At 34.6% G+C, this 27,244-nt stretch overlaps 1 protein-coding gene across 9 annotated transcripts in view; it reads left to right on the top strand.

The window, feature by feature from the left end:
* The window catches only part of LOC119078058 (fasciclin-2), an 86,391-nt gene extending 63,219 nt beyond the window's left edge, over positions 1-23,172 (top strand). Inside the window, exons 2-15 of one of the 9 annotated variants that reach the window (XM_037185486.1) lie at positions 529-703; positions 923-976; positions 2,060-2,226; positions 3,683-3,807; positions 3,999-4,294; positions 4,355-4,434; positions 6,225-6,677; positions 6,739-7,427; positions 7,498-7,629; positions 7,740-7,797; positions 18,712-18,756; positions 19,002-19,158; positions 20,020-20,106; positions 22,602-23,172. In XM_037185486.1, coding sequence (XP_037041381.1) covers positions 529-703; positions 923-976; positions 2,060-2,226; positions 3,683-3,807; positions 3,999-4,294; positions 4,355-4,434; positions 6,225-6,677; positions 6,739-7,427; positions 7,498-7,629; positions 7,740-7,797; positions 18,712-18,756; positions 19,002-19,158; positions 20,020-20,106; positions 22,602-22,722 — 2,639 coding nt within the window. In that variant the 3' untranslated portion in view covers positions 22,723-23,172. Of the gene's footprint in view, positions 1-528; positions 704-922; positions 977-2,059; positions 2,227-3,682; positions 3,808-3,998; positions 4,295-4,354; positions 4,435-6,224; positions 6,678-6,738; positions 7,428-7,497; positions 7,630-7,739; positions 7,798-10,486; positions 12,117-12,340; positions 16,099-18,711; positions 18,757-19,001; positions 19,159-19,983; positions 20,107-22,601 lie in introns of those variants that run through there. The other 8 variants (XM_037185485.1, XM_037185487.1, XM_037185488.1 and 5 more) reach the window with 8 other exon arrangements.
* Positions 23,173-27,244: the final 4,072 nt, after the last annotated feature.

Genomic DNA, 27,244 nt, shown 5'->3' on the forward strand with positions numbered 1-27,244 from the left:
TGATCTTTTTTATTTCGCGCGAATTTAATGCCTTCATCAATCTCACTTACTAGTAACGAAGCGCAATATTTCGCCGAACTCATTTTACACAGTCAGTGAATAATGATTGAATTTTCACAGGCATATTCTCTGAACTTTCCATTCGGTTTGGGTGAGCTATCGTTAACAAACAAGTTAACAAATTGAAATTTTATAAGTTAGTCCATGATGATGATGTTGCTTATAATGAGGCTTCGGATTAACTAAAGCCTCAAATCATGTTTTTAAACAAAGGTTTTATGATTTTACTGACAGCATGGACTGTCTGATATTTAGTACTGCGAGTTATAACATGGAGCAGCCACATTTCATTCAAAAAGTAACAATAAAATCAACTCAACATGAACACAATCAGCATGGAAGAGACAATGCCTCTGCTGCCTATTTAGTCTGCAAAAACATCGAAAATGCAATGAAACTTTTCCAGCAAATTATATACCCGTACAATACCACACAGCCATTAATTTATATTCGCTCTCATTGTTTCAGATTATGTGCGATGCCAAAAGGAGCCACGTTTACAAATTTTACCAATACAAGAAGTGCAACGGAAGCCAGTCGGAAAGCCATTCCTACTGACATGTCGGCCGGATGTGCCTGACCCAAATTTAATAACCGATCTACAATGGCGAGACAATTCAAACATGAGAGTTGTGCCAAAAACGTAAGTAATTGGAAATTTGCTTGAGTTTCGATTCCGGTTGAATGAGTCGGGAAATTTATTGCACACCGCTCAACATTCGTTGGGAGAGTCTTGAAACCAGTCTCGAGTATCAATTTAGATTGAGTTGAAGCGAAAATAATAATTCCGCACCAAACCGACAACAGCATAAATATAAGCAATCTAATGATTCCATTTTTTTTTTGTTTGATTTCCGAAAAGACCAAACGTATATTCTCCCATGTACAACTCGAAAGGACAAAAAATATTGCTGGAGTAAGTTACAAACGATTGTGTATCTCAATCAAAATCGTTTCTTCGATTGTGTAGCTTGCGAGTGGTTTTTCTTATTTTGAATTTTTGTTTGCTTGGTTTTTCCTTAGTTATATTCGAATCGCAATCGATCTAAACCATTTTCGGAATTACTTCACTTAGTTCGTAAATACATAACTGAAATACCAGCATCATGAAATCGTTACACTCATTCATAGTGTTTCCGAGCGCAACTAACCCAAATTCATTGTTGTCATTCCTAAAATCACTGACCATTTAGCTTTAGTGGATGAAAATACTAATACAATTCTGTGGTTGCTCTGTACGTTTCTCCGTATTATAATTTCTACCGAAAGGGGATTATTTAATAGGAGCTCCGAATACTCACAAATTATTAAATTGGGATACCGCAAAAATTATGCCTCAGACTGAGACTTACAAACTATTTTATTGGGGTCGGAGAAACTATGCCTTAGACTGAGGAAAGTTATCGAAACTGCTTTTTTAGAGTTATTGCCACAAAATTGTTTTCTGGAGACGGCTAGTCTAAATAATGACCCACAGTTCTTAAGCCAAATAAATTTCCTTATCGCTCCATCTTCAACGCCCAACAATTCCGAGAATCTAATCCATCAAAGCCAACAGTAAATGGCACAACTTTCGTTTTGCAATCACAGAAACCGTTCTCAGATATTGTGTTTGATGAGTGTGATATGGTTGGTAAGGTGCCACCAACAACAAATTGTTAATTATCTATCATTTGCAACACATGTAAACACAAAATTGGTTTACATGCAATGCATATAAATTAGGAACACAATACAAATCACAACCGAAATCGCTCTAATTCCAAACCATTTATATTCATCCTTAAATGCCTATACATACCAGTCGTCGACCAGAAAACAATATGACCCCCCAAACTCCTTCATAAATTAACAATTCTCTTACCATGCAAGCACATATAGAGAGATACATGGTATTAGATTAACATAAACCACCCAGTAACAGAACAATACCAGACTTAACTAATGAAACATTCGTTTCCCAATTTTTTTTTCTTCTCTCTCTTATGTTGCAACTCAGATCCGGTCAATCATCGCCGCCAATGTACACCGAAGTGTTACCGGGAGACCAATCGTTGGCCTTAATGATAACATCGTTAACGGAAGGAATGGCTGGCATGTACTACTGCTCAGCATCGTATGCAAATAATGTTCCATTGGAAATTAGTGTCAAAATTGAAACTTATGGTAAGTTAAGTTTGTACACACACACACATTGCATTACACATCCATATATATCTACAGTCGGTTCGAGTTGCATGTAAGGGAATATTGTGCTTATTCCACCCTTCATCGCTTGGTGTTTGAAGTGTCTAACGATAACTTTATACAGAAATTAGTTTTCAAACATATACCAGATAACACACAAGCCGGGTGGATAGGAGAGGAGAAATTACTTTGATTAGTGTAAAAACATATTTCGTATAAGACATCATGTACTTAAAGCTTACATGAATGGGTCTTGCCAGCGCGCATAAACTACAAAATGTATACGCTAAATGAAGAACTAAACCACATGTAAACCATTAATTGAAGAGAAAATAGTATATCACGGATGGGGTGTACACTGGGATGTGTTGAAAACTTTAATTTATGCGGAGCAAAAGTTTTGTTACAAGTTTCTATATTAGACGTGGAGAGTTCGGAAAATTCGAAAGTACAGAAAGTATAGTCCGAATAAAAGGCTGTGCATACGTTTGCCTAAGCTGTAATGTATTTGAAATGCATCTATTGAGTTGCATATTTTATCTTCTGCATTTTACAGTAAAAGAACGGAATAATGTAATCAGTCCATCGCACTACTCGTAAGACAATTTATTGATGTGTCGAATTGGTTGGGAGTAAAAGGAAATGGAAAATTGAAACTTTTTTTTCGACCGGTCTTGGTACATTGTTTGCATTCAATATTGGATGGTATGTTTCGGGTTATACTCATACCCTTGCTAGACAATTGAAATACATAGATCACAGTAATAAAATCAGTTGTTTCCACCACTAGTATAGTGTTGTACGAGTCTGAAAAGTTTCATTCTAAATATTCGAAATGTTTAGATTGATGCTGGTGGAAAGGAATTATATAATAAGATCCAGTGTCCAACAGTTTTAATCCAAATGATCCCATTCATTCCCCATGCCATGCGTTACCACATGACTACGGTATTATAATACATTTCTGTAACATTATGATATCGCATGTGTAAATGAATAGCATGAATTGGATTGAAATTGTTAGACCTTATAATTCCACGAGTGTAATTGAAAATTGATTAAAATAATAAAGGAAGGATGTGTCGTTCAACGGATGTACATCGGTAACGTTAGTTTATATCAAGGGAAACCCGATCGATATGGAAGCCAATAGATACTAACATAGCATTCGTATCACCCAGACCAGAAAAGTTGTAGTTGAACTAACGCATTTTGACTTACAGGATTATTGTTATTTAAGGCGATTATTGTTATTATTAGTAGGGATATACGGTCGGATACATGCACACGATTATATTATAATACAAACCGAATAAAACCGCATTCCATTTCCGAAATGGATGTACGTACGTACACAGCCACCTATATGCGTTGCATGAATTAATATCCATCGAATTAAAGTTTCTATAATGTACATAAAATTGCTCATTTCCAGTTGCTATAACATGGGTAAATGCAGCTGAAAGTCAATTCCCCAAAGCCGGAAAAACGTCTACAATTTTCTGTGAGGTTACAGCCAATCCAGCCCCGACAGTTGATTGGCTTCGTAATGGTGATCCAGTAAGTAATCCATCATAATGTTTACACACCATAGGCATCGCATTTCATTACCACATGCCGATTATTATGTATTATGCTCGCATCAATATATCGACGATATATTATTAACATCAGCGGTGTCAATGCGACAATCGATTTTTTTCTTCTTTGTTTTCATTGTTTTGTTTTAAATTTCATTTCATTTCCTTTAGATTAAATCGGGTGGAAGATATGCAGTTGATGCACGTGGCCTATTGATTCGTGACATTGATCAGAATGATGATGGAATCTATACATGTCGTGCAGCGGTTATCCAAACCGGTGAATTGGTCGAACGAAACATTCGCGTTGAAGTGCATATACCACCGGTAATCATGTCACTGCCGAAAGTGTTGGAAGCTGTCGAAGAACAGCAATTTTCCGTGCAGTGCAATGCAACCGGAAAACCGGTTCCAGAATATACATGGATCAAGGATCATTCGCAGGTGAATGTGGAAACGGCCGATAGGTAAGGCGACACAATTGCCATGGGAACGACAAAATTAAAAAATTTGGTTTTCATTTTCAGATTTTTGGTCAACAAAATAACTGGACAAATGAGCATAACTCGCGTCACACACGAGGACTACGGCACGTACACATGCATTGGTGAGTCCGTTTTAAAGTTTCTGATTCATTGTTGTCATATTTTACAATTAATAACCTGACGCCTATATCCCGACCATCGAACCGACCAGTACTTTCATAGAAAGAAAGACCGAATTTATTCTTTCTGGAAGCGTCGATCTTGTCGATCGAGGTACATTGTTTCGTCGGCTTTGATGACCACTTGCTTTTTATATGTCGTTATCGAGGTGTGAACTTTTTACTATAATTTATCCTTGCGAATCAATTTAACATAATCGGTCTATAAGGATTCTTGTAAAAGTTGCCAGGAGATTTCAAATTTTTATGTGATAGGCCGCTTAAAACCTTTCACAGGCGATATTTGTCGTCAGTGGTTTCGAATCTATTACTACACTTGATTTCAGTATTTTCAAGACATTTATTTCAAATCTTTTACTTCAAAAGATTTTCTTGTTGGTACAGCATTGAAGTCGTTGGTCATAGGGTGGGTCGTATTTTAATTTTGTTTTTATTTTAAAGGGCCTAGGCCCAGGCTGTGCTTTGAATTGACCAATGAATCCGAAACAGCAAAAACAAATTTCAAAAATTATTTTTTCCCTTGCCTCTGGGCTGATGTTGATTTTCGGTGTAGTAGCATGAAATTGCACACATTGTTGACTGATACCTCGGGCATTTGGAAACAGAAGGCATTACTGATAACTGTAGTTAATAGCTGAGGAGTCCAGCTATGAAATACCATAAGAACGTTGTTGACCTTCGCCTTCACTCGGGCAGAGTAGTTCTAACAAAAAGTTGCCAACTTTGGGCTTCGAAAGCAGAGCTCCTGTGAGTTTTTCCAACTCGTTTTCAACAAACTTCTTTGCAATGGATTCTGAGATGACCTGTTCAGACATACCTCACACGACGTATTATGGCATGATTTGTCGATTTTATTTGCAAATAAAGTTAACATTTTTTGTCGAAAAGTCTTAGTCGGGAACACTGACAGAGCTACTCTACCCGAGTGAAGGCGAAGGTCAACAACGTTCTTACGGTATTTCATAGCTGGTCTCCTCAGCTATTAACTACAGTTATCAGTAATGCCTTCTGTTTCCAAATGCCCGAGATATCAGTCAACAATGTGTGCAATTTCATGCTACTACACCGAAAATCAACATCAGCCCAGAGGCAAGGGACAAAAATTTGAATTGTTTTTTGCTGTTTCATATTCCTTGGTCAATTCTAAGCGCAGCCTAGGCCATGCCTTTTAAAATAAAAACAAAATGAAAATACGACCCACCCTATTGGTCAACTGTAACTTTTACGTTGAGAAAACTTCCACTGACAGCAAGCATATCAGCTGTCAGCTAATTTATAATCGGATCTATTACTTCATTTGACGTATTCTCAAGACATTGTTTTCTAATCTTTTACTCCATTTTTTCAACATGCACTTTACTAAGAACGCATCAGTTAGAGAGCCTATCTTTGATTCCTAAAGTCGATAACAGAAGATAGCCGTCCTTAACAGGCTACGATAGAAGCTTCCATAAGCTACATATTAACTCATTCTTTAGAACTCGATGATGTGCTTACAAGTAAATTGCCTAAAAACGATTGTTAGTGCAAATCTGTCCAACAACAGTTTTTCGCTGTTTTGGAGGGCTTCTTACTAATAGATGGATCGCAAAACTGTTGAACCATTGACTAGGTAAAATTCGATACTAAAGTTGAGCCCATTATTGAAGAATTTCCAAGTTTCTACTGATTCACTTTTGAATTTCCAAGTTGTTTCTGATTCATTTTCAATTTTTGTTTTTTCGTTACAATAGCCAAAAACAATGCTGGCCAAGATGAAGCTACCACACTCATAAATGTTTTGATTCGTCCACGAGTTTATGAACTGCTTAATATTACAATTGCTGAGAACAAAGAAGGTGCATTAATCTGCAAGGCAACAGGCCGGCCAGCTCCAGAAATAACATTCAGACGATGGGGACGAGAAGAAGAATTCGTTACTGGCACTCAGCCCGACGACGATCGAATTGTTTTGGAGCAAACAGCAAACGACGAACGAGGCGAAGCAACTGGAACGTTACGTATTTATAAAATGATGCGATCCGATGATGGTCTGTACGAGTGTGTCGCCCGGAATCGAGGCCAGCAAGCTTTCAAAGTGGGACATATTACCGTGGAGTATAAACCAAACTTCGATCACATGAAAGGATTGCCGCCAGTGTTTTCTTGGGAAGAACGAAGAGCCAATCTTAGTTGCTTGGCTCAAGGTACGTGAAGGAATCAAGACACTAAATGAACACCGACTTTGAAATGTTATCTCCCTTTCAGGATTCCCGAACGCTACAATCGAATGGCGTTTGAACGATCGGGCCATCAAAGATCTTGGCGATCCAAATTTGCAAATTGAAGGTCATGGCCCGAGAAGCGACTTGTTGGTAACACCCAGAGATCGTCGTTACTATACAGCATACAAGTGTATCGCATCAAATCGCTTGGGTGTAGCTACACACGAAATGATACTTCGGGAAGCCAGACTTCCAGATCTTGTGCAATCAGCAACACCACGTATCGTGACGGCTACGACAATGACATTCGACATTATTGGACCAGCAACGGAGCTTGGACTACCGATTCTAACGTATTCAGTTCAGTTCAAAGATCAAAACCAACAGGATTGGACATATGCCTACAATAAGACATGGACTGCAGCTAACGAAAAGACAGTCGATAGTGTGTACACAATTGAAGGACTAAGGCCGGCAACAGCGTACTCATTCCGCTTTGCCGCTAGAAATCTTGTTGGCTTAGGGCAATGGGGTGCGTACAAGCAACAATCTACACCAGTTCGGTCTGTGCCAGAACCACCGAAAATTTTACATGCAACCGACAAGAATACCGATTCGAACGACGAAGAACAAATCATTGTATCGCCCTATTCAGACCACTTTGATTTGTCATGGCAAATATCTGCCGACAATGGCGAACCGATCAATTATTATCAAGTTAGATATTGTCCGGTAAGTAGAGTCTCACCTTTGGATACCCATCTCGTTGCATCACATTAACTTTGTTAATTTGTATCCGCAGGGTCTAAAAATGGACGGCGCCTGGAACGAAATCGCTCAGCTATGTGTAACGCAGGACGTGCCTGTGACCGTTACAAATGACTTCAAAATGAACGGTCTAAGCGGCGACACATACTATCGAATTGAAGTTCGCGTAAGTATCAAACGAATTTTGTTGAAGAGATCGATTCGATTCGCGTTACCATTTCGCATCCAAATTCCATGCCGTTTTTGCTTAATTTTTTTTTTTTTTTCATTCTTCAGGCACACAATGCAATCGGATTCTCACAACCATCACCACTGCTGATGCGAACGGCCAGAGGTGAGTCACGAAATGCATTGGGTTCGCTGTTGTATGCCGGCTATTCTGGCAATGCTGCTACAGCCCTACGACAAACAACAGCTACAACCCGTGACGTAGTGTTCTTGTTCATGTTTAGCTGTTGTGTTCGTGCGCTTTTTGTTCGCTAAGTCATTGAATTTAAAGTTTTTTTTTGATTGTTTTTTGATTGGGCATTCGAAAGAGAGAAAGAAAAGAAAACATTGTGGAAAGTCTGAATTTTCGTATTGCTATGCAGTTGTCTTTTTAGTGTAACCTTGCACCGACGGCAGAGCCTATTTTTAAGATTTTTTTTTGAATCTGGGGGAATTTTCGAGAACGTTCAAGAATTTGAGGAATTTCAAGAAATTAAATTATGGAAATTCTCGACAATTCTTGAATTTTCGTGAATAACGTTCCCGTTCAGTCCGTTCTGTTCAAAATACATTGATGAAAACACTTGACACTACTGACACTTGATTTTCAGCACTAGTGCAGCTCGTAGTGCAGATCCAACGAGGAAAGGCTTGTGCCCAAAACAAACGAGGCATTGAAAACGTGTTTCGACCAATATTTTCGTTGTTCTTTGCCACTTAACGAAACTATAACAAAGAGAAATTTGATCGAAACACGTTTTCGATGTCTTGTTGCTTTTGAGCCATGAGTTATTGTAATATCAGTCGGCACGCATCGGAGAAAATCCAAATTGGGGTCAAAATGAAGAATGAAATTTAAAAAATAAAAAAATTTATTGGAAAGCCTGTCCTGCCTAACGCACGACAGGCCTGTTTAAAAAAAAAATAATTTTCATTCGGCACCAATTTGGACTTTTTACGCTGTGTGACGGTTGAGATATACACTAGACACTAGTAGTGTCACACTATCCTCGTAAAGGCTCAAAGGCTAGGGCTCAAAAATAAAAGTGGTAGAACAAGTGATTTTCGTATCGCTTTCCGTTAGCCATATGAGGGACTAAATGCGCACGACTACTTTTGGGCTAAATTGTGATACGCTTGCCGTCTGTGAAAGGTTAAAATAATTTTTTTTTACTAAATTAAGGAGAATCTCAATTTGTATTAAGTTGAATTTTCCGCCTTTTTGTCGTCGCGACAATTTATCGACTGCATAAGTTTTGAGAGGCAAAAATGATTTTTGTTTTAGAAATTAATTTTAAGTTGTGATTTCATCGAATTACGTTAGTTTCTGTAAGCTTGAAATTATTAAATTTTTTTTACATTTATTTTTATGAAATTCATTTGTGAATGTCTTTTTTAACAGTCGTCGTGTAGTATTTTAAGATTTTAAAAAATTATAAAAATCCCAGTTTTTTGAAATCTTTTTACTTTATTTTAAATGCAACACCCGTAGCTCATTTTTTTTTACTTCTTCTTGGTACTTTAAGTTTATTTTTCTAGTGCTAATTAACAGAATCAAAATTATTAACCAAAATTAAAAACAAAAACGAAACGAAATTGCGTCACCTAAACTAATTATTTTCATCAAATAATTAAGTCTCGTGTAACAAATTGGATCTAATTTGCTATAATATACCATTACATTATACAATAGGAACATTTCTTTTCAATATCTTTCATTTAATTTTAGAATTTAGGTTTACGTTCGTCATTATATGTGTCTTAATACTGTACTCTTACTTATACTCATACAATATTCATTATCATCGGCGTTTAACCCTTTTGTTAAATGTGTATTAACAAAAAAAAACTTTGTTTGCATTTTCCCACAGGTGTGTTTCAGATAATTACGAACGAAAAACTTTTTTTGTTGTTGTCAGAATTGACACTCTTTCAAATCGTTAAATCGATCCGTCTTTTGTTCATCAAAAATTGTTAGAAATTCTGGAAATTCAGGCACAGCTGTCACGGGCGTGAATTGAACTGGGGACCTCTAGATCGTGAGGTAATGATTTTCGCGCTGAGCTAACGGGATATTGACGAACAGTCTACTTTGGAGAGTTCTTTTGTTTGGCATTTCCTTTTAAACGTAGTTGAAAAAGGATGTACGGTTTAGACGTAGTAGCAACATTCTGGCAAATATTTTCTAATTTTTAGCACATATAACATCAGGCTCACAAAAAATGTCTATTTTTAAAACTTACAAAAAAATGTGTAATTCTATATCTTATCGCATCGAAAATCAGAAAAAAATAAGGAAATTTTGAGCTGGCGTTATGGGTTGTCTGACCGTTTTAGAAATGTTTCAACTTTGGCGAAAATCTTTCAAATTTTCGCTGGAAATGTACTTTTAAATTGGTTTCAATAACAAAATTTGTAATCTACCAAAACTAATGGAAGTAATTACTTTAATTATCAGTTTTCAAGCAGAAAACGGTAATTATTACGACAATGTTTTCGCTGGTAATTCTGACCACCAAAATAAATTCAGTCTGTACAACTGACCACTTGTACTGCCAATCAAAAATTACAAATTATTGAAAATTGCTAAATGTTTTTCACATGAATCATCTAATTTCACGTCATTTTAACTTTTAATTAAGTTGTTTTGATTGAGAAAATGCACTAAAATGGCAAACAAATTGCTCTACCATGATTTTCCAAATGAACATAACCAATGAGTGTTACAGTTCACAAACTGTATGTATTTCTTTTGGCCAGCTTTTGCAACATGATACATTTTGGTATATGTCTGTAGCAGTTTTTATATTTTTTAGGCTCCATGAAATTGAAGGTTTGAGTCAAAGTTCGGACAGAGACCACATTACGAGAATACAAGCTGCAACGCAACCATTTGTCTTGTCGAAGACTTTTGAAATTATAATGGTCTCGTCAAAACCTAAAGCTCAAAAAGAAGTGTAAAATTAAATACCGAAGGTCGTGTGATAAAATTAAACAATTGAATTTTGATGTCCTAGTCAATAAATGTTGCAGTGTTATTGGCAAGAAGTTGATTAACTTTTTACATCAACTCCAAACAAAATGATGTCTTACATGTATACCACGCTACGTGTCTCAAACGTAAATCATCCTACGTCTCAAACGTAAATCATCTTACGACTAAAACGTATATGGGTAGCTCCAGGGTTAGTTGCGTTACAAATTTCGTCATTTCTGAGGCATAAAGTGTGTTGGCTATGTTTTGCGGTAACAAATCAGTCTATAAATTTTCTAATACTCAGGAGACCCAGTGCTTTCATGCCAACAAGAATTGGAATTTTTAGCCTGCGAAGTGTGACTTGTGTGATCGAAGAAGTCGCGATTAGTTGCGCTACACGTTTGTGACTTTTTGAAATATTTTCACCAAATGTAAACTGATTTCGGTAAACGTTTTTTTCCCTGAACGCTATGGTCAAGGCGCGCAGTTTAAGCTCAATATGAGGTTGGTCATTAAAAGCCAGAAATATTTGTTTTCGAAATTGGTGATTGTTGCCCCACAGAAAATGTTGCTTTGCCTCAAAACCGTCTAAAAAAATGGTTACAAAATTTTTCGAGATAACCTCAACGAGTCAAAATTCGAGGATGACACTTATCACCACTGGGAAGGGAAGCTGATTTCACAAAGTTATTTTTCTCGTGAAGTCATATGCTGTAGCTTTCGAATGACACCGATCTTCAGTTTTTATATGAAAAAATGTAACTTTGGCAACGTTTGCGTCGAGGTGATTTCACCTTACTTCGAACCAGAATGAACCAAAAATCTTCTAAACATTTAATTTCGTGTCATTTGGTGGAAATGTGGAATTATAGCATTCGTTTCTATAGGGAAACAAGTTGACAGAAATCATTTGAGATTTATTGAGAATATCTTGGAAGGTCGAATACAAACAAACACTTTTTGGTCATATCTTCCCGAGACGTTATGCTAATGACCTCAACTACGCATCTTGTCAATAGATTTCATCAAAAAAGAAAGTTTAGTGAAATCGGTTCAGGTTTCGTGAAATAAACAATATTTTCAAAAATTTGCTAAAAACGGGCATAAATTTTTATGGTGGCAGCTCCCCGAGATTTTCGGCCACCGACCTAATATGTGGCTTAAACGACGCGTCTGGTAACAGCTTTCAAGGAAAAAAAATACTGAAATCGGTTTTCATTTGGTGAAAATATTTCAAAAATTCACAAATTATGAGGAATTACCCATATAGTGATGATGAGATCAATGGTTGAGTTATCCGTACATACAACGTCTTATTCGTTTGTGGTGTACGGTCTGGGATCTAGACTCTAGGACGCATGCAACGAAATTTCTTTGGTTTATATTTCAGATCTGATGATCTTTACAATACAGAAATTCACCACGTCATCACGACGACGATAATCATCACGATAGGTGAATTATTGTAAGAAAATCCGTAAACTATCGTCAAGTATGATGTGTCACTCTCCTCTCAACTCCATATGCGCCTTTTGGTACCCAGTGCGACCTTGTCAACACCTGCACTGAATTGTTTTTATCTGAAACACCCTGTGGCTGTAAAGTATTTTATTTTTGTTAGAAATGTTGATTAAACTACGAGAATTGTGTCTAAAAAAAGATTTTCCCTTCTCTTCACACCATTTTTTTCTAGGTAACATTTTATATAACAGTGCAACAAGTTTATGTTGTCATTGGTCTTCACTGATCGTGGCATCATATTTGGCAACGACAACCATTTACTCCATTAACGCTTGGAATGCACTGTGTCCAATTTTATAAAAACGAAAAAATTTAGACGAGTGAAAAATACCAAAAAATTTGTTTTGTTGCAATCGAATTTCCTTTTCGTTTCCGTTTTTACAATTCATTTCACCAATATTTTCGTATATCTATTTATAAATATACAAACAACATACAAAACGAAACATAATTCATATTCATTCATACCATACATATCTCATCCGTGTTAACGAAATCGAAAACTTGATACAAAAATTTTTCCTTTTATTTTGGTAATATTTACACTGAAACGTATAAGTTTTCCCATCAACTCGAAGTCATTCCACTATGATAACGATACACACCCGATCCAATCATCATAATACACCAATTTTATTCAATTAATGAAACGTGATTCAGTGTAAATTAAACGTTGATATCGTATCGTAGATGGTGGATGGAGCTTTTTATACAAACACGTTTGGATAAACAGAGAGATTTATTTATTTATTAAAATAAGTTTTCATACATTTATGTGAAAGCTATACAACCGAAAATATACAAGCGGTGGGGAGTATATTTGTATAGAGCCGATAAATCGTGTAAATAATAAAATTAAAATGTAAAATTTGTTGTTAAAATGAAGAGAAAATATTTGAAAACGATGATAGAGAATATAAATTCACTTTAAATGTATAACACAAAGAATATCAAACCGAACGAACGAATTCATATCCCGTCACCCCCTTTCCTACTGATGATTATACTTTATGTGTTGCAATTATTTATTTTTCTGGTGGAAAACGTTAGACGTTGAACATGGTCTCGCTTAAGAAGCTAATCATCCCATTCACGGCTGATGTGACCTCCAGAGAGTCTGGAGATTCGTCGGATTTAAGCAGTCCAAAAGAATCAATGACATTGTGTAGCTTGTATATTTCGATAACTTAATGAAACATGTTGAGAGCGTTGGAAGCATTTGAAACTATGGCAATAATATTACAGATTAGCCTTTGGTGAAACGATAAAAGCTCAGTCCTTTGAACCGATGACTTGTTACAAATTATCTCAATCTTTTAAAAACGACAAGCGTATAACATTACAATAATTCAAGTGTTTGTCACAAAAATCTAGTACTTCAATACTTTTATCACAAATATGAGAACATGAGCTCACCTATGAGGGTAATTAACAACAATTCAGTCTGACTTTAACTACCCGGTTTTCTACTCATTGTCTCTAGTACATTCAACTATTCAATTTTGCAAAGCGAATTCCCCAGAAAACTATTGAAACTATCTCCGAAATTTGTGATCTTAGAAGTAAAAATTTAGTGGCATGATTGAGTGAACCTTAGCCTTCACTGAACCTATATGTTACAGTTCACAGTTCCTAAAATATTTTTGTTGATGTACATTAAATGATTCGCGATGTATGTTACATGTGTATGTTCTTATCCGGACAGGTCATCCGGGTCATTCGAAAATATTCATTTCTTGGTAAAATATTTTTCGTTGTCTTTGTGCACAAAGTCGTTATACGGTACGCTTCAAACTGTCGTTAATAATCTTTGATGAGAAAATAAATCATCATCGTCAACGGATTCGTCTCCAAATAACTTTTATAACTTATTGACAGTCAACTGTTGCCAAATGACTTTCTAATATCGAAAAAAGTAATCTAACAATTTTCTAAATGGAAGTAATAACTGTCTGGATCGTCTAAATGGCTAACAACCATTCAAGGCAAAAGAGTTTTTTTTTTGCAAGCTCAACATTTCTTTCCTTGAACCGCACATACCCATGTCGAATTCTTTCACGTTTTTCTTCAAATGTAAATAATTGCCGATAAAAAACCGACTAATTAGCCTAGACAATGAGACGAAATGATCCTATAGATAGAAAGAATTTGAAGTTTTTTATGTCTACAAAAGTTAGTAATAAAAGAAAATGAATGTGAGATCCACCTCGCAATTAAATGTGTTGTTAAATAATCCAAGATATTAAATCCGTAAAAAAGGTGTAAAAGATTAAGAATAAAATCAATTAAAAAAATTTCGCATGTAAATTATGAAGAAAAATCCGTTTTAGGTAAAAAGAATGTGTATCAATATAGACGTTTTAGACGTTGTACTGCATATCAAGAAATTGAATCTAAAACATTTTCACTGAAAATATAATAATTAATTTTAACAATCAATGTGCTCAAAAATGTTTCGATTACAAAATTTCCAATCGGTTTCGATGCCACAAATATTTACTGGTGGCTACAACTTTCAAACCACAATTGCTGATATAAATTCCATGGTATCGGAATTAAGCGCCACATAAATGCTGAACAACATTCAAAAGTTAAGCAATGCAATGATGGTGAAACGTTTCCAACCGAATTTTGTATTAAATTGATAAAAGGGAAGAAATTAATGGACGATTAGTTTAAGGAAAGTAACTGTTACAGTAAGGAACATCATAAATACTGTTATTTGGCAATGGAAAGCCAAGGGAGCTGAAGATTTAACTTTAAACTTTTGTTAGTGGGTTTGTTTTTCTCTACCTGTCCCCATAACTTGAAATAGTGTATGCAACTACGGATGCCAAGACAAGGTCAATCATAACACAGGAAACCATTTCCCATTTTCCCATAGAAATGTAAATTGTATTTTACTTAACAATGCTTGGTGAGTGACTGACAGTAGTATGTTCAGATTTCTACACTATTCAGAAAAGCATTTATCCTGCAGTTGCAAACTGCTGGTAGATATTTATTTCATCAGCAAGTTTATGCTGATTTAATACCTACAATACGTATGATCATTGCTCACATATGAATATGAATAACTGCTCACTTGCTCAGTACTCAATTAAGCTGAAGCATCTGTAAATTCTGGTTGGAAAAACTTATTTGTGATTGATTAATGCATTTTATTAAGATACATCCATAGAATTATCAGACCCAAAAGAATATTCAATCCAAACCATTCTACTCATTCTCATTCCACATGTGATATCGATGTTAGAATACGTATCGTATTGTTGTACGCATGTGGAATGAATAAAATTATATGAATGGAAATTGTTGGATCTTGTGATTCATTCTCTGTACCGACGGTGCGACATGCTACACCATTTATAATATTTGAATTTCCCGAACAAGAACTTAATTTTGCTTTTAAATAAATTGAAAAGAAATCGTAGAAAATGAGAGACAACTAGAGATAATAGTGCACTAGGTATACGTAATTAATAAGGTGACAATAAATAATGAAAAATCAAATGGTTAGTACTTTTGAATTTCTTCTTTTTTATATACAAATACAGGCGGAGAAACGTAATAAGTCACAATTACAATCCAATTCTCTTACTCATTCCACATGCAATGACAATGTTAAGATATCTACATCTGTGTAAATGCATCCGTATTGGGAAAGCCAATTTTCTTAGGAAAATATGGAAAAATACGGTGAGATGTTTTCCCAATAATAGATTTGTCTGATTGTGTGTATGACATGGATATTGCATGTGGGTGGAATGAATAACGTCAATTGAATTGTAATCATTGAAAATGTGTCTTCTTTATTTTCTCTTATCGTAACTAAACATTTAGTTAGTAAAGTTCTTTCGAAAAAAAAAACAAAATAGGAAAATGAAGAGGCTGGTGTTAGAGAATCAAATTTAAAGAGTGAAAAATGTTTTAAAAAGATGATACGAGTTAGTATATAACACATTCCTAGAAGAAAAGAACGTTTTTTTAAAATGAAAATGAAAAAAACCATTTACTGCCTTTACTTTTAAATTCACTATTTGCATCACCATTTTTAAATACGAGAAAAATATAATTATATTACGCAAAGTGTTTTTTATTATCATATATAATCATTTCGATATTACTTTTGTCGTTGAATAAATGGAAATTATTTATAGTTATTGTATACACAAAACAAATTGTAAAAAAATCAAAAATAAAATTCGACGAGTTGGAAAAATGCGTGGAAAAAAAGAAGTGGAAATTTAAATTAAAAGAAGCGAAAAAACATGTGAAATATTTGAATGACATAAATAATTGAAAAATAAATAAAAATAAAAAATTGAGAAAAAAATGTAAAAACAAAAATTTTTTTGACTTTTTATTTTATTCTCAAGCTTTTAGTTTTCGTGTGAAGTCGTTTTTGCTGTTTGTTTTTTTCATTTTTTTTACCTTATTACCAGTGCTAAAGTGTGTTTTCCATTTTACTTTTTCTGAGAAAAAAAAATGAGAGAGATTAATAAACTCAAAATAAAATCGTAAAGAACCAAAGGTAATTTTGACATTTGTAGCTGCATTTCATTTAACTTTTAATTGTAGCTTTAGTTTAGCTTTCTGTTATGTGAATTGTTTGTTTTTTTATAATTTCAACCATATCGATAAAGGATTACAAATTGATTTCATAACCAATCATTTCATATTTAATCAAAAAATGTACAGTGATAAACTCTCTAAATGACCGTCTTTTTCTAAATCTCTTATTTCTCCAACTTCTCTCATTTCTCCATAAGGAATACATAGAGAAATGATGGAAGTAAGAGAAATAAGAAATTTAGAAAAAGACCGTCATTTAGAGAGTTTATCACTGTACAGTTAAAGTCAATCAATTGAATATCAGAATTTGCCTCACCTGTTTTACCAGTTGGTACACTCGTATAATCACAATGCTTAATGTGTTTATAGATTTTATAAGGGTAGTGAGGAGACCATATAAACACGTTTATGTGTTTCTGTAAGAGGACCGGTTGGTAAAATAGCTATAAATTTCGATACAAATTTGGTTGACTTTAACTGTACAGTACTGTACATAAATAAACTGAAATTCAAAAATAAAAAAGGAAAACAGGACTGTCTTCGTATTGACAACTAAGACCTATTAGTAGAAGTGGATCTCACGAAAAATCTCACCTGTTGCAGGTAACTTTGTCACCAGGTAATCTATACATTATCTGCCGCAGCTGTATTTGTTGTATGAGGCGCTACAGCTGTGATAGCTATGTAGATTACCAGGAGACAAAGTTACCTGCTACAGGTGAAATCGTCTACTCTTTTGTCAGTGTGCGATGAATTACATAAACAACAAATCGTCCACCAAGAAAAGGCACATCGGTGGCAAATCTGAAACCGGGAGTTCCTTATCCGAACATGTCTTATTAGTCCATACGAAGCCAACCTCCGTTTGACTCAAATTTGTGTCTGTGCTGACCGTATACCCCTAACGACATAAATCATTTCTTTCGCATTAATTATGAAATCAATTTTCCATCTGACAACTCTGCTTTGATATAATTTGAACATTGCTTATTGTTTGTAATTTGTCTATTCTAAAACGGATTTTTTTTTGAACGGACATTTTTTTCGATCTATACGTTATAACACTACACACTGGTTTTGATATTATTATACTGTTGTACATACACGTATTTCGAAGCACATTTTCGTAACAGAAATATTTTGTATTATAAATAGTTGTTTAAGTTTTAAATTTTTGTACGACACCAATAACGGAACGTAGAGTGACTGATTAGGTCTAAATTTTTCAAACCAAAAGAGATTCGCATGCGACGGAATGACTCAAAGCCAATGAAAAGCCAATTAACCAAAGAAATCAATCAAACAAAACGAGAGTAGCTCAATTATGGAAATTCGAAGAAAATCGAATGGAAACGGCCACCGCACCGTGGCAATCTCTTTACCAATTACTGTCAAGAAATAAAAAAAAAACCTTCCTTGACTAAACACTGGTTTCAATGGGAAAACCACTTTGATATTACACTCCAAGCTTGCACATTCTTGTCATTTGATCATACCGAAATCAATTTATCAATTAAGGAACCACGGTACGGTCGAATTCCCTTTAATTCAATGCGTAAGCAGTATACCGGGAGACTCGTCAAAGACAGCAGTGGCGAGAGTTTTGAGATCATATACGTTTACGGAAGCAGATGACTGTACAGTTAATTACAAAACATTAGGTCACCAGCTATTATTCAATAGACATGCTTTGGAATGCAATATTAGGTGGATTGTGAATCATTTCTAATTGGCTGTTTCATCTACTCCACTTACAAAAACTGAATTTAATTGGACTGTGTTATAATCTAACATTTCATTCATTTCATTTCGGGACAAATTGGTCTGGGAACCGGAGGGAAAACGATACGTGTTTAAATTAACCTTCTGTCTTCTTCTTAGACTTAGACTGTAAATTTGTTAGATGTTAAGAAATTTTGCAGATTATTTTTGCAATTTCATTAAAAATTCTTTTTATTTTTGGTGTAGGTTCCGATCTGGTAATTCGAGTGGACACGCCAGAACTTTCTTCAGGTAATAATTTGATACTTTGCTAGGGGACCAAGGGCTTCAGATTGTCTGAAGCAGGGCTCGTTTCAATAATTTTTTTCAACTTTTTTTAAACTCTAGCCCTAGCTCTGGCTAGAGATTATCGTTCATTTCTGTCACGTTGTCGTTTAAAATAGATTAAAGACGCAACCCTGTCGACAGTGCGATGGGATAATTGAATAAATTGATAAATTCATGTGATGATTTTTCTTCTCTGTCTTCAAATTTAGCTGCTATAATTGGAATTGCCATTGCCGGAGTGCTGCTGTTAATCATTTTGATCGATTTCCTCCTTTGTCTGATCATGAATACAGGAATAATGGCATCATTGTGCAGGCGAACAAAACGATCACCATCGGAATTGGACGATGAGTCGAAAATCGGAAGGTAAGTTTCACGTTTTTTTGTTTTAGCCAAATTTAAGTCAGTCCAATTTACACGTCATAAAATCATTAACGCTTTCAATAACCAATACCGGTCATCAATAATTTTACATTTCACATGTCACTGGCGTTTAAAAAAAAAATATTTTTCATACCTAGGACCCGAAAAGTGCGACTTCGTCGAACTTTTTCTCGGTCCAATATGAAAAATACTATTCGTACCACGGACTAAAAGTCTTTTTTAGCGCATTCGATTCCAGACCTCGCTTTCGGCTCTGTCTGGAAACTTTTCACACGCTAAAAAAGACTTTTAGTCCGAGGTACGAAATGTACTATTACAAGCGCCATGATACGAAAACACACGAAATCACGAGCCGAATGTTATGCCAATGCGAAACCATGGTTTTTAGGGGAGGATTATACGATGTTAATAGTTAATAGTACTAGCAGACATTCCAAGGCACGAAAACTATATTTTTTCCTTTTGAATTGATAAGGAGGCAGACTTATCACTTTCTTTGATTTTTTTTTTTGTGTTTTCGTATCATGACGCGTGTACATTTTGTACATCACATGGAGAACCACTCAATCTCAGTATGTGTGTGAATTCGTTATACCTTTAACCTTATTTCGACGCACATATGTGTGCCTCACTTATGTTAAAATAATTCTCCCGGCACACGAATTCACACGTATTCAGGAATCTCTTGTGTTCGCTCCATGTGATGCAAATATCTAAACTCGAAATACACACAAAAACAAACCCGAAAAACCAAACAAAACGAAACAAAAAAACATTTTCTTTGCTATAAACAATCTCACGATGCAGTCTTTATGGTTGGCGTTTCCCGCTACCTTATTGCAGCGGTCAACTTGTGAAAGAGCCTCCACCCTCTCCTCTCCCATTGCCGCCACCGGTCAAACTCGGCGGATCACCACTAACCACACCATTGTAAGCAAATTAATAATTCCATTGATGTTGCATGGTCTGTGTGTGTGTGTGTGTGTAGCAGATTTTGCTTCGTGATAAAGATTTTTTATGTCTTATGCATGGAATTATCATTTTGCAGTCGTTATGGACTGAAGCATGTTTTTCTTTTAAGTTTTCATCAGCACTGCCCATTTGGCAGTATTTTGTTTTCCATGAAGAAATATTTTTAAATCAAAATTTGCTTGAAAATAACATATTTAAAGCCTTTTATTCTCCGAATCGCTCGTTACTTTCAACTTGAAGGATATTGACCATGGAAGTAGGTCGAGTTTTTCGTGTTTTTTTTGCAAAATTTATGAAATTGCTTCTAATGAACCCTTAAAGCTTTTTTCATAATACGAACTCAACTCGGATAGATGTTGAAGTGATGTAGAAAATTGGAAAGTTCCTGTTGTACAATCGAAAATTCATATTTCTCTATTTTATTCATCTAAAGTTAGATTATGCGGTTTTCTTAGAATTTCATATTATTTTCCATGTTTATTTTCCGTCTCATTGTTGCCTAATGCATTAAGAGGTTCCGAGCCTACGCTGAAATTGTAGCCTACATTTCTGCGTTTCGAAATTTTTGATCGCTGATATCTTTTTACGAGAGCCCTTTTTGAAAAATGTACGACCACATATCCGAGTAAAAATATGTCAGCTTTGAATAAAAAATAAATTTGTCTGTGAAAGTTCCATGTGCTTTGAGAAAACTGTACCGATGCCCCAAATTTGCATCAAAGGTACACTTTTCTCAAAGCACATGGAACTTTCACAGACAATTTTATTTTTTATTCAAAGCTGACATATTTTTACTCGAAAATGTGGTCGTACATTTTTCAAAAAGGGCACTCGTAAAAAGATATCAGCGATCAAAAATTTCGAAACGCAGAAATGTAGGCTACAATTTCAGCGTAGGCTCGGAACCTCTTAATAAATTGCGATCTAAAACTAATCCTGAATTTGAAGTCTCCCCAGTTATCTTCGAGCGTTTTAGCGAATTTAATTATCTGATTCCAGGAAATTCGAAACCAGTAGTGGTAGCAAATCCGTACTTTGGTTACCATCCATTTTTAACATATTCATCTTTTGTTTTTGTTTTCGTGTCTGTTCAACATCCACTTATTAAAACTAATCAAAACTTTACGCAACTCAGCATCATAGTTAGCTCTAGAGCATTCTGTCCACAAATCTTTCCATGAACCTTCTATGTATTACACATCTAGAGGAGTCTAATAAAGTACTTTGAATTTGATGTCATAAATTACCATCGACTGCAAAGAACTTTATTAGGCTGAAAATTCAGGTCAGGTCAGGAAAATTCGCACCGGTCAACCTGAAGTGAAACCTGACCTGATTTACTTGACCTGACTAGCACATTCAGTTTCAGGTCAATTCAGGTCAAGTCAAAATTTTTAGAATCATGTTGAGTTCTAAACAGGTTTCAGTTAATTTTAGGTCTGTTTCAGGTAAATTTGACCTGTTCCGAGCATGGACCTGACACTATCCACGATATTCTTCATTTTTTAAATGCTGCTATTCACAGAGTGTCCAGCCCGTGGTTCCGAGACTTATTTGCAAATTTCTCACATTATGTTGCGGAGTTGCATAAATTACTATTATGCAATTCGGCAATATTGCGTGAACGTATATTATTGCAATAGTACGATCCAAGCCTACCACACATCATACTGACGACACAATTTGAAAGCTCAGTTACCAATTTCCATAAAAAATATCTCACAATAGTTGTAGCACGTTCTGATGCTGAATGGTGCATGAAATTTACCGAATATCTTCTCCTTAACCTGTTACAGACGGCTGTCATCTGTTATCGACAACGACAGCAATAATAAACGGCAAGCTTTGACTGATGAGGCCTTATATAGCAAAAATCATGTTCAAAACAAATGAAGTAAAAGATTTCTGAAATCAATCTCTGAAAATCTTTGATCAAATGAAGTAATAGATCAGATAGTAAAACTAAATATGCTTGCCGTCTGTGATAGGTTAATTATATAGCACTGCTGCTAGCATTAGAAAACATGACTACTGTTGGACGAAAGGAATACATTGGCTATTGCATCGGCCTCCGGATATTCTATGTTAATGCATGATGCAGTGCTATGCGGTAATGTTATATTACGACTGGATGAGAAAAATATTAGAGTCTTACTTTTCGTAGAAGTGGGTGGAATACTTTTCTCATAAGAGATCAAAGAATGTTTTCAAAACGTCAGACACAGTCCACATAATACAACCTTTAACTATGTACTTGCAAGGATCTTTATAGATTGAAGAAAACAATTTCCTTTCAACATTCACTTCCCTGCGTAAATAAATACTATCCGGTATTTACACTCTTCTGCACCCGAACCACTTGACTTCAAAACATTCCCACCCCGCACAAACAATTCATCATGACCATCATTACCACATTTTAATCATTAAAGTTTTATAATCATTTTTCACAGAGAAGAAAAAGAACCGCTAAACACACCATGCGGTTCCATGAAAAACTCAATCGTGGAATATGACGGCCGAGTGGTGCATTCAAGGAGTGGAGAAATAATTGGCAAAAATTCATCAGTTTAATTTATCTGAGTTTAAGAGCGAAAAAAAACAAACACCCGAAACCGCTACGCTGGATATGTATGCGAGATATGAATTAACGTTTTCGTAGAAATATTTTTTTTTCGGGTCTATTCTTTTTGTAAGCGGGAAATTGACGGCAAACCAACAAGAGTAAAAAGAGATGAAATGTTATTAAGGTAAATTTTTGTAAAGACTTTTTTTTTAATATTACGTACGTTTTGTGAACGGAAGAATGAATTTGTACTTAGGCGTAGGTAGTAGTAAAAGAGAAAAGGGTTTTTTGTAATGTGAAAGAGAAGAAGAAAAAGTTGGCGTTGGGCCGCTGAGAAATGTGTTATGAACTTTTATGATTTAATTTAATTTAATTTTATCATACCTGCCGGTATGTTACCTGTTAAGCAACGGACGTATATAAGGGTAATTAAATGTTCTTTTTTTTATGTGAAAAAATGTTTTAATTTAGCCATAAAATTCGTTGTTTTATTTTACACACAAAAAAAATATAAAAATAAATTCTATCCTTTACAATGAGCCAAAAAAAAACTTAATTAAAAACGGAAAATAAAAATAATTGTTGATGCCAAAAATAATTGAAACGAAAAATGATTTCATGTAATCAAATCAAAACTGAATTTTGAACTTTGTATAAAAATGATACAATCGACTGCTATGCAAAACGATTCATGTACTTAAAACTGAAATTATTGTTAACAAAAATAGCTCAAAGTCAGTACAGCCCTACCAGATTCTTTGCCAAGAACTACTTTTGAGAAAGCATTTTTCCAAATTTTCTTGACTTTTCCGAACTTTTCCTAGGTTTTTTCATATTTTCCTTAATTTTAAGAAAATATGGAAAATATTTTACTAAAAATAGCCCCTGTTATCCACCTACCACGTTACCATAGCACTGCTTCTAGCATTAATACTTCAAATATTTCTATGTTACCATACCATAATGCTAGGGTTTTCGTAATATTTTCATACATAAGGGTGTAATCGTCATCATAAATTACTGTAAATGTGTTGGCTACTAGGCGTCTTGATGATCCATTTTCAATAAATAAAACTCCCGAAATTCGTATCATTTTTTCTGAAAATTCATTTAATGAATTTCCGAGAACCCCTAAAAATGTCGATGCTCGAAAATAGTCCCAGCTACTATAGCTACTTGCAGTGGATTACTAAATACAAAAATATTCAGAAAATCGCAGTAAATGATGTGAAAAAAGCTCTGGCTAGCTTTAGGTGATACTTCAATAGACGGCAATAACAGATTTACTGATTGTATCGCGATGCACTAACCGTTTGTAAAAGATTAGTAAAGCTTAAAAAAACAGGAAAATATGCCCATAGTCAAGTACAAAGATCAATAAAGTCGCAACCGATATTGACTCTCCTCTTTTTCATTCATTTAGTTAATTTCTTAGTTATAATTTAGCCTTAAAATAAATTGAGAATTAATCAAAATTCTGTTTCGTAAATCAATCTGAATTTATTGTATTGCATACTATAGTGTTTAGGGTTATAAGTTTAATGTATGCCTAACGACTTAATTGTTTTTAACTTTTACCGATTTTGATTTAAAGTCTTGAAAAATTTAACAAAAACTTACCTCGCCATAACAGTACAAGTTAATAGAATGTTCGTCCGAAACATTGCTTATACGTTGAACTGGTCAATAGCAACCCAATTTTTAATCAGAAACAAGATTCCATTTAATCCGTACTGAAAATCAATTGCATCATTCAACCCTTGTCAGCACACGTATCTATAATATGAAACTGCGAAATTTGCTCACCGTCCATCAGAAATGTTACCGCCACTTGAAATATGCTTAACTTGGCGAACTGAACTGACTGACGCATTCCTTTCAAATAGAATATCTGGTATCGTGGATTTTTTTAATCGGCAAAACAAACACTAGTAGTTTAGAGTGGTGAATACTTCACAAAGGTTTATAGTTTGCCAAACAATATTAGGGTGTGTATGGACTGTATAGAGAAGAACTCTTTTTCCGTACTTTATGATGATTACATTCATAATTCAGACCACAATTCAAAGTCCTTGCATGCGGATTTTATTCAAGTGTTTCGGAATATGTTCATTTCGTTTCGTTGGAATATTAAACCGGATTATCCAATTTTATTTGAAGAAAATAAACTAAATGCTTAACTGGCCAAACAGTACGTCCGAATATCAAAGTACTTCTTCTAATGCAATCATTCCTTGTAATTTCTTCAACTGGTCACAAAATATCGATTGCATTGAATTTCATTAAAAACATCTTAGGCGAGCGTCAGTGTTTTTTCGCCAAGATTCCCAGCCTTAATCTCTTTTCTAATATTAAAATTTATGTTAAAAATAATGAAGTAATAGATTCTGTATCAAACTGTTAAAAATAGTTTTTTCAAATGAAGTAATAGATTTGACAATATTACTCAAGATATTCTCGTCATCTGTGGTCAATGATAAGCTAACACAACGTTATCAACTCTGATTGACCAGATGCAATCCTGTTGACTAAACCTTTTCTAGAAGATAAAAATCAATAAACAAAACCAAACTACTGTCCCAAATTTATTATTATGAACCACCCCCGAACAAACACAAAACAAATATTTTATCGTTGGACTCATTTACGTCTCATAAAATATTCCCAAACGAAATTACCATTGCATTTCTTTTGGCAACAGTCTTATGGATGTTCTGCAATTGAACACAAATTGAAAGTTAAACACAAAACTAAAGATAAGATGAAAAAATAAACTTTTTTTATATTTAATAAATATTCAAAATGTAAACATTTATATTGCAATAAGTGATAGACAAAAGTTAATGTGCGCGCCATTAAAAAATATTTTATATTTATCAAAGTCAATGTCCGTTAACAAGAATCATTCTTAATGGAAATTTATAAACATAAACGAAAGAAGATGATTTATTAAGTGTAGCTTTTGATATTTTTTATTATAAATTTAACAAAAGTTCCATTTGGAAAGGATGTCGACAAGTGATGTCTTAGTTAGGCTTTTATAAAATAAATAAAATTGTCATTAAAACAAATAATGAGAAAAACGGAAATTTATCGCTGGATGGATATTTTTATGATTTTGATCCATTTTCCGAATAATCAACATACGAATAAGGTCCGTCATTCGATTTTAATTTATAAAAAGAAAATTAATTTTCCGTATTATTATTGCTAATTAATTAATATGCTTTCTGTGAAAAGTGAATTCATTTTTAATGATTAATTTTTAAGCGAAATGAATTTAATTGTACATGACACACACACATAAAATTTACGTAAATTTGTATTATGAATTTTGATTAATTAAACAAAAAAAACAAAAGAAATTAAAAAATTGTGTTTCATTCGGCTAAATAGATACATCTTGATTGATTTATCCGAGACTGTTGTTCGTAAAGCGGAATTTACCTAATATTGTCATAAATCCTCTTAAAATGTGCCCAAGCCGTTTGCCACCGCAATTAATAGAACTTTAGCAAGAACTTCATGGGTATCGAAGTTTTCGATCTATTATTGTTTTCATAAAGTGGTGTCAAACATAGCTCCACTCCGCCATTTCGTTATTTTTCTCATGGGTGGTTGTACGTTTCGAATTTTAGACGAACTTATCAGAAAAATAAGAGCATTTTGGAGTAGAACAAATTTTTGCTTCTTTGACCAATTGATGGACCAACAGAACCTATAATTACCTCAAAACAAGTCCAGAAAAGAACGAAAAATATCTGACACGTGAAATCTATAAGTTCTTCAGTTGGGTAGAACATCAGAAAGTAACTTACCACGAATGGAATGTATATTTTGCAGTTAGTTATCATCATTTTAAAATGCTTCTGGCGTTCAATCATCGAAGAAGAATGTTCAAGAATAGGATAGAAGATGCAAATAGTGTTGAAAGGCAGCTCAGCATTTTAAGCCGTGGTTCAAATTCAATTCTAAAATGTTGTTGGCAGGGGATATTTCAAAATTTATCAGAAAACAGTAATATACTAGTCATTCTAGAAACCATTTTTAGACCCGTACGAAGTACTGGGGTCTTATAGGTTTACGCATACGTTTGTAACACGTCGAATTGGACTCCCTGAGTAAGGGGAAACCTATTGTGGTTGTCCAGAGATGCCAAATCAGCAAGAAAAAAAATGTCCGCATCCGATTTTGAAAATTCTTTTTTTCCCCGTTTGGTAATGTCAAAAGACAGGCTAAGTTCGAAGATGAGTGATTTTGGATCGACCCCTCCTGAGCTGGGGCCCAATAAGTGCTTTACGGTTTTTCGAAGATATCTCCGGACATTAAAACGCTATACTCGTAAATGATACATCGAATGAAAGATATTTACAATACCGATCGACAAAAAAAAGTTTATGGAAATCGGATGACCGACTTGTGAGTTAGACCCCTTGGTGTGAAACAGGCACAGGGCGGCAAGCAGTTTTTGCTTGTAGGTCGGCCAAATTTGAACATATTTCGTTCGTTTTAGCTTTATTAGATAGGTAT

Source organism: Bradysia coprophila, unplaced genomic scaffold (assembly GCF_014529535.1).
Source record: "Bradysia coprophila strain Holo2 unplaced genomic scaffold, BU_Bcop_v1 contig_24, whole genome shotgun sequence".
Lineage (NCBI taxonomy): Eukaryota > Metazoa > Arthropoda > Insecta > Diptera > Sciaridae > Bradysia > Bradysia coprophila.